The sequence below is a fragment of the Pteropus vampyrus genome, unplaced genomic scaffold (assembly GCF_000151845.1).
Source record: "Pteropus vampyrus isolate Shadow unplaced genomic scaffold, Pvam_2.0 Scaffold943, whole genome shotgun sequence".
NCBI classification, from domain to species: domain Eukaryota; kingdom Metazoa; phylum Chordata; class Mammalia; order Chiroptera; family Pteropodidae; genus Pteropus; species Pteropus vampyrus.
This window is the reverse complement of record NW_011889724.1, coordinates 108,096-116,525: the sequence shown is the minus strand read 5'-3', so window position 1 is coordinate 116,525 and position 8,430 is coordinate 108,096. Positions and strand designations below refer to the sequence as shown.

At 59.6% G+C, this 8,430-nt stretch overlaps 1 protein-coding gene across 1 annotated transcript; it reads left to right on the top strand.

The window, feature by feature from the left end:
* Positions 1-40: 40 nt before the first annotated feature.
* On the top strand, positions 41-8,381 carry CLCF1 (cardiotrophin like cytokine factor 1). Its single transcript, XM_011386125.2, has 2 exons — positions 41-5,097; positions 6,938-8,381. Exons 1-2 carry the CDS (start codon positions 4,945-4,947, stop codon positions 7,430-7,432), a joined length of 648 nt encoding a protein of 215 aa, XP_011384427.1. The 5' UTR covers positions 41-4,944; the 3' UTR covers positions 7,433-8,381.
* Positions 8,382-8,430: the final 49 nt, after the last annotated feature.

The window sequence follows — 8,430 nt, the reverse complement described above, 5'->3', positions numbered from 1 at the left end:
ACCGCCGCGGCGGGGAGGGGGCCGGGAGCGAGAGGTCACCGCTGAGGGGGGAGGGCCAGCGAGCGGCCGCCGCGGCACGGTTCCCCCGCCGAGACCCTCGAGGGAAGCCCCACATCCCCTGGGCTCCGCAGAGTCCCCTCATCTCTGCTGTCCCCGCCTTCCTACCCAGCAACTCCACACTGCGCCCCAGAAGCCCCCCAGCCCCAGAGGAGCTCGTCCGGGTTTCCTCCTGCTCCCGGCCTGGCCCTGCCCCCTGGGGTAGGAGGGGGCTGCCGGGCGCGGACGGGAGGCTGGCGGTCCGGCGTGGCAGGGTCACGCCGAGCCCTGGAGAGAGGCCGTGGGTGCGCAGCACTGGACACACTCCTGTCCGGCGCTCTGTGACCCCGGCCCAGACGGCACCTCCTGCTTTCAGTGTCCCGACAGACCCCTCTCTCGGGCTCCCAAGCACACGCTCCCCCACCGCGGGACACAGGGGGCACATTCCTGGACAGACCGGACCTGCTCCCTCCCACCCGTGGCTCAGACACACTGGCTGTCCTGGAGCCACGCAGTCAACCAGGGGTAGAGATGGCAGCAATTGTCACCCAGCAGCCCCAGAAGTCTCCCCTCTTGCTGACTGCTGTTAAGGCTCCCCCCGCCCCCCCCACGGAGCCCGCACTCCTGCCCCATTCACACTTCTGCACACTACCCTGTGCCACACCAGCTACTTTATTAGTGACACTTCACATTCCTCCCCACAATCCCACCTGCTCCTTCACACCCCGCTCCTGCAGGCTCCCTCCCGGCCCCTCCCAGGCCCTCTGGATAACAACGCCCATTCAAACTCACCCCCACAGTTGCCTCGACTATTTCCTCCGCTTTGGCCCAGCTCTCCTGGCTTCACCCTGCTCTCCCAGCCCACCCAGGCTCCTCTTGCAGCGCGATCCCGAGCCCTCTCTCCAACAAAAGCCCAACTCCTGTGTCCGCACTGGTTTCACGAGGCGAGGCGGCTGTCCCGCCTGGCTGCTGCTTGCCTGGGCCTCAGTTTCTTCTGTCATTTAGGGCAGGGTGGGGGCTGCTGAAGAGGACAGCAGAGACAGGACCGTGTGATTCTGCAGGGCCACTTTACATGGCACATAGTGCAGCCCCATCGCCTGATGGGTTGGTGGCATAGCGAGGTCTTCTGACTTCTGGGCCCAGGTGTACCCACGCAGTAAGCCACTTCTCAGTGGCCTGGGGAATAGGGAACTGAGAAGAGGCTGGAAGGGAGAGAAGGAAGGGAGGGCAGGGTAACCAGCCCAGAGGACAGGAAAGTCCTGCTGTTTCTGCGGGGGAAGGCAGGTCGGGAGCTCCCCCAAGGGCCTTTCCCTACACTCTCAGTGCCTGGGTCTCATACCACAGTGGACACAGCAGTTCCCAAACTGCTTCGTTTCCCCAATTCCCCTCAACAGATCCCCTCCAAGGTCACCAGGATGCTGTCCTGCTCTGGCCTGAGGGGCAGGCTTTCCTTCTGGCCCCCGCACTTAGCCCCACACTCTGGAGCTCTGCGCTGCCTCCCTGGCTCCTCCGTTTTCGGCTGATTGCTCTGAGCCACCAACACCAGGTGCAGAGTCTCCTGGCTGACTCGTCCTACCCACTCTGACCATCCTGGCACACTGTACGGCGAGTCCCCCACCCGCACTGAGTGAGGTCAGCCTGGGGGTTACAGGCCAGGGACTGAGGGGAAGCTGGCTGAAGACATGCGTACATGGGTGTGCCTGCCTGCGCAGCCAGTCAGGATGGCGATGCGTGTCAGGGTGGCCGGGCACTTGCGTGGGTTGAGAGAGAGAGTGTGTGTGTGTGTGTGTGTGTGTGTGTGTGAGCATAAGGGGGGCCTCGGTTCCCAGGGCCCAGGGATCTGGATGAAATTAGGGGCTGGCCCAGGCCGGGGCCAGGATGGGGGGTGGGGGGGCTGCAGCAGGAAACGTGAGCTGCACTCATTAGCTCCTCACGTGCTCAGCCGGATTTATAAACACAGGGGAAGACGGGATGTAAACAATCAGTGGGCAGCAGCCAGAGGCAGAGCTGGGGGGTGCGGGGCGTGCTCTGGGCTGGGGGCCAGGACAGGGGGAGTGGGGCAGGACACAGCCCCGAATGGCCAGGTCCACCTGCACACCTTGAGCCTGGACCAACGGGAGGATGGATGAGGGCTCCAGGGTGCCCAGTGCACTCCCCCTCCCAGGGATGCAGGCGAGTGCAAGCTGCCACAACCAGACCGCAGGTGTGCTCTGCTCCAGACGCTTAGAGTTTTGCTGCCTGAGATATGGGGACGGTTTGCCCAGAGTGGAAGCTGTCATAACAGAGGATAGAGAGCCCTGTCTCCTTTCTCCTCTCCTCCCTCTGGATTTCTGAGTCTCCTTCTCTTGTTCTGGTTCTCTCCATGGGTCAGTCAGTTGGATCCTTCTGCTCTCTCCCCTGCACCCCCCCGCCCCCGCCGCCCCCAGCCTGCAGTGACAGTTACCTCAGAACTGAAATATTCCTGGAAACACCGGCCTCGTCTGGTTAATTTCATGAGCCGTTTTTCTGCCCAGATGACTTAGCTCTTGTTTATCCAAAGGCTTCTCCCCCTGCTGTCCCTGTGTAGGAAGGCAGTTCTCCCCAGGGATGTCCCACTGGGCCCAGAAGGGGAGGGGGAAAAACAAGACCCAGAGCTGGGTTCCTGACTGCCCCCCCGCACCCCCCCCACACACACAGGGTAGGCAGACCCCCTGCCCAGAGCTCTGGCCAGCAGGGCTGCCCAAGGCAGGGTGGGTAAAGAGGCGAGCCCAGCTCCCAATTCCTGCTTCGGCCAGGACCCTCGGCATTGCCACTAACTGCGAGCGAGGCCAGACTCCATCCTGAAAGCCACCTCAAGGCTAGAAGGGCCACTGCCCACCTCAGCAGGTCTCCATCCTCCAAACCCAACTGCACCTTGTACCTGTAGGACCTTCGGGGTGACTCAGCCAGGTATCCAGGCTGAGCATAGCCCAAAGCTTCATACAGAGGAGAAGGGCTGGCAGTTGTCTTGGGATGTGAAGAACAGGGAATAGAAAGGCACTCAGAGTCAGCAAGAGCTTGGATGGAGAGGAAGAACGAGGAAAGGCGCACTGAGGAGGGAAGACACAGGCTGCAGGTGGGGGAGGAAAAGGCGAGCCCGTCTCCCCGGGGAGCAGTAATGTGCCTGACCCTGCTCTGCCCTAAAACACGTGCGCACGCACACACGCACACGCACCCTACACCCAAGAGCCCTTCACCCGAGAGGACAGGGTCCCTGAGACTAGTGGCACCCCTACTTCCAAATGTCAGTCAAGCCTCTGAAAGAGTCAAGACTGACTACTCGGGACTGCGGAAGTTCCCACCTGAGCCCTACGCTCTGAGACACATTCTATAGGATCTGAATCCTAAACCCTTCCGAGCTGGTACCCTCTCTAAACCCTGACCCAGCATTATGACTAACTGTAAACTTAACCTGGTCTTAAATCTTAACTCCAAACCTATCCTAACTCTAAGTACAGCCAAATTGTTAAACCCATATCCAACTTATTTCTAACAATCAAAACAACATATGTCATTGCAGAAGATTTGAAAGTATAAAATATAAACTAGAAGAAAGAAACCACTCATGATCTCACACCTACCCAAGCTCAAAATCCAGACTAGCCCTACTCTAAGTGACATGCCATGCATCACCCAGTCTGACATCTGAATCAACACATTCAACAAACCTTAGTCCCAGCCAACCCTCTGCCTGCCCAAACCTAACCACATCCCCCAGCTGGACGCAAACCTCAACCACACTCACTCAGCCAAATCCCAATAAGCTAACCTGAAACTTTAAAAGTAACCCAGTCCTTAATGCTAACCTAGCCCAATGCCAATTATAGACTTACCCTATTCTAACCCTAATTGTTTTGACTCCGTCTCAATGCCCGCTGAATCCTGACCCAGTGCTCTGGATCTTGGACCTCACCTAAAAGCTGAGGAAATCGTGTTTCCCAGCTGCCTATGTTTGTTCTCATAGCATTGAATTCTGGCCTCTGGCATCCAGGGATGCCCAAACTCTCCAGCACCATCAGCTGATAAGCCCGATTTATGAAATACATCCTCTCTCTCTCTCTCTCTCTCTCTCTCTCTCTCTCTCCCTCCCCCCCCCCCCCCCCCTTCCTCCTTCCTTCCCCCACCCCTCCATTGCAGGCTGATTGAAAGGCCTCATTCAGGTCAAACTTTTCCCCATCCGAAACCTAGATAAGAATGGGGCAAGCCACAGGGCAGCCAGTCCCTGAGTGAATGCCAACTTTCCTTCAATCTAACCCTAGCCTACGCTCGCACACCAGGGGTATCCTAGAATGTTCCTACCACTGACCACATGAGCCAGCCCCGTGTCCTTCAACCTGACCCCGTGGTCTCACCCCACACCCTGCCTCCTATAGCTTGACTGGGATGTCGTCCCCCTCTCCTCCTCGGGGGGCCTCTCTCTCGCATCCCTCCCAAGGAGACCGTTCTCAGCTGGCAGCTCTGACAAATGCTGCTTCCTGCCCCTTGACTCTCCGCGAGCTGCAGTGGGACTAGGAGCCTGAGAGGAGGCTGAGGTACACCCAGAACCTGGGAATACTGATTCGTGTCCCTCAGCCTAGCTCTGTCCCTCCTTATACACACACGTACATGTTGGCACACATACAGTGACTCTTAGTTGACACACAGTTGTGCTCTCCAGTATCTACTGGTAGACACCCGCAACGCACACATGCCTACACACACGCACATGCTCTCTCGGCCAAGAATGCTCCCCTCCTCCATCCCCACTGCCTCCCATCTGGCGTCCCACCCTCACCCCCCTCCCAGCCCAAGGTGGGGACAGACACCTGAGGGGCTGCCAGCTACTTCCTCCACCAGGCCAGGCGCACCTCATGCTTCTTGCCCATCCTGTCTGCAGGGGACTCGTGGGGCATGCTAGCTTGCCTGTGCACCGTGCTCTGGCACCTCCCTGCAGTGCCAGCCCTCAATCGCACAGGGGACCCGGGGCCCGGCCCCTCCATCCAGAAAACCTATGACCTCACCCGCTACCTGGAGCACCAACTCCGCAGCTTGGCTGGGACCTATGTGAGTATCCGGGGCGGTTTAGGGGTCTGGGAATTGGGTGAAGGACGAGAAGAGGACTTGGGGGAAGAGAGACAGAATGGCGGAGGGGTCCTGATGAGCGTGAGGTGATGAGGAGGGGCCCTTGGGCTCCAGGCAGTCTCTGTGTCTGGCCTATCTCCTGCCCTTCCCTCTTAAGTGCCCCCTCCTCCCCATCCCTGGCCTCAGGACTAGGCATGTGGGCAGGCCTCGCACCCGCCTTGGCCCATCGCCCCACTGGCTGACTGCCCAGCCGCCCGCCTCCCCCTGGGGGCCGGGGAAGTCTCCTCTGTTTACACCGTGTTGTGGTGTCTCTTGCACGGGTGGGGCTGGGTGGGGATGGAGGGCCCCACCTCCCAAGCCTGTGTTCCAGCTCGCCTCTGCCCCGAACCTGGGGCCCTGCTGCTCTGGACCCATGGGCCTCCCTTCTGTCTGCCTCTCCCATCCTAGCCGGGCCTCCTAGGGGGGCCTTGTGGGAAGAGGGCTGCAGGGGACCCAGGCCAGTAGCGGCAGGGGGCTCAGGGTGTGCATGGAAGTTCTGCCATCAGGATTTGGGGGCAGTCCAGAGGTGTTCTGAGAGCCCAGGAGAGGAGGAAGGAGGGTCAGAGTTAGCGAGAGCCACAGGGAACCGGCCCCCTCTTCCCGTCTTCCTCTTCCACATCCCAGACCCTACTCTGGAGCCAGGGAGAGGAAGGGGAGGAGGGCGGCGGGGGAGCTGGCTCCAACCCCAGGATACACCGAGGAAATTAGTTTGTCTCTGTGCTTGTCAGCGTGTGAACCTCCCCCTGGGCCCTTGCCTATCCCAGGCCTCGCCCCTCGCTTCTCCCTTTCTCTCCCAGCTGAACCGTCTCCCTCAGCCCTTTCCTGGGCCCCAGGCCTCTTCCCCGGGGGGCTGGCAAGGTTCTGTCCTCTGCCCTCGACTGTCTTGCATACCCTGCCTCCTACCCAGCTCTTGAGACTGCCTCCGTTTCCTCCTTCTGCATCCCCGCTCCTGTGGGCTGAGCCCTTCCTTGGGGAATCGTGAGTAGCTTGTCCCCAGCCCTTCGGCCGGTGGGACCAGGCATGTCAAGAGGCAAATGGAGCTCTGATGCCCACGGGCCCCTCTGCCTTTCCACCCGATTTCCCGTCTGGTTTCCCTGTGCAGAAAACCTCTGCCTGACTCGGCTACCCCCTCCAGTTCCCGACCCTTTTTCTCTCCTGGCTTTCGCTGCCAAATTTCTCGAAGGAGTGGTCTACACCCGCTGCCTCCACTTCCTCTCCACCCACTCACTCCTTAACCCCCTGCAATCTGGCTCCCAGGCCACTTGAAACGGTTCTCTCCCAGGTCGCCAGGCACCTCCTTCTCGCCAAACCCAGCAGTGTTTCCTAAGGCCCTTCCCCTTGCTCTCTGTTTTACAGCCACTGCTGAGCACTGCTGCCTTCTTGAACTCCTCTTGGCTCTGCGCTCTCCTGGTCCACCTTCTGCCTCTGCAGCCTGGCCTGCCGGGTCCTCGGTCCTCGGGCTGCTCTTCCTCTCTGCCCTGTCTCCGCGGCGGGCGCCCTCAGAGGCTTGCGCACACGGCCGGTCAGCGAGTCCTCCCTGAGTATCTGCTGCTCACTTTTTCTCTTTCTACACCTCTGCCTGGAGAGCTCAGCACCCCCACTGCTTCAACTGTCACCTCCTTACAAATGACATCTCTGGAGAAACTTAGGGGAGGCCTCGCCTGGAGATAGGGCCAGTGTCAGGGGACACGGGAAATAGGAACTTTGGGGACAGGTGTCTCCTGGCGGCAGTGAGTGGGCTGTTCCCCCCTCCTTCTTCCCCATCACCCTCTCCTTTCTACAGCTGAACTACCTGGGCCCCCCTTTCAATGAGCCTGACTTCAACCCACCTCGGCTGGGGGCAGAGACTCTGCCCAGGGCCACTGTCAACTTGGAAGTGTGGCGAAGCCTCAACGACAAACTGCGACTGACCCAGAACTACGAGGCCTACAGCCACCTTCTGTGCCACTTGCGCGGCCTCAACCGTCAGGCCGCCGCGGCTGAGCTGCGCCGCAGCCTGGCCCACTTCTGCACCAGCCTCCAGGGCCTGCTGGGCAGCATCGCGGGTGTTATGGCGGCACTGGGCTACCCGCTGCCCCAGCCTCTGCCCGGGACTGAGCCCACCTGGGCCCCTGGCCCTGCCCACAGCGACTTCCTCCAGAAGATGGACGACTTCTGGCTGCTGAAGGAGCTGCAGACCTGGCTGTGGCGCTCAGCCAAGGACTTCAACCGGCTCAAGAAGAAGATGCAGCCTCCAGCAGCTGCGGTCACCCTGCACCTGGAGGCCCGTGGCTTCTGATCTCTGGCCTGTACCACCTCCTGTTTCCCCTCCCCCGCCAACCCTGCTCCCACTCTGGGAGGGAGAAACCTGTGTGCCAACACTTGTTGAGCCAGGAAACAGAAGCCATAAGCTTCTGGCCCTTCCCGGACTTGGAGGAGGGTGTGATGCAATAAGGCCTCCCCTCAACACACGCTCCCCAAAGTTCTGCAGGTCTGGGGAAGAGGTGCAATAGGCCCTGTCCCGATTCCACAGGAAGTGATGCTCAAGGGACCCCGACATGTTTCGAATCAGTGCGAAGGCTCTCGCAGCCTCCTGCTTCCTGCTCACCACTTGCCAGTGCCCAACCAGCCCCTCAAGTGGCACTTCCAGGAAGCAGGCATGTAGGGCAGGGAGGGGACCACCACAGTACGTGCCTTTCTGGGGTCAAGCCCTTTGGCTGCCCCACTCTCCTTAGGTGGGTGTTGCTCCCCTGCCCCCAGTTAACTCCATACATCCAATTCAGGAAACAGACACAGTGGCAAGTCTAAACAGGAAGAGATGGGATTGAAAATGGAAGAGGTGGGGTCTGCATCGGAGGGAATACCGAAAGCAGAGGGGCAGAGACAGATCAGACCCGGGGGTCGCTAAGGCAATCGTGGCGCAGGGTGACAACCAAAGGACCTTGCTTCGAGTTTTCTTGCCGGCATCACAGTGCCTCCTCTCCGCCCCCTTTCCAGGGTATCTGTGGGTTGCCCAGCCTGGGGAGGGCAACCTTAGCCACAGCCACAAGGATTTCCTGAAAGTTTACATTGCAGTAGCATTTCGGGGGGCGGGGGGCGGCTCCCCCAGGCCCTGCTCCCCAGCCCCAACCACTCATGACTGTTTGTTGTATTAATATTTATTTATTTGGAGATGTTATTTATTAGATTATATTTATTGCAGAATTTCTATTCTTGTATTAACAAATAAAATGCTTGCCCCAGAAGCATCTCTTCGCTTGGCCTTGCCCCTCCTCTTGGCTCTCCTTACTTGTTCTC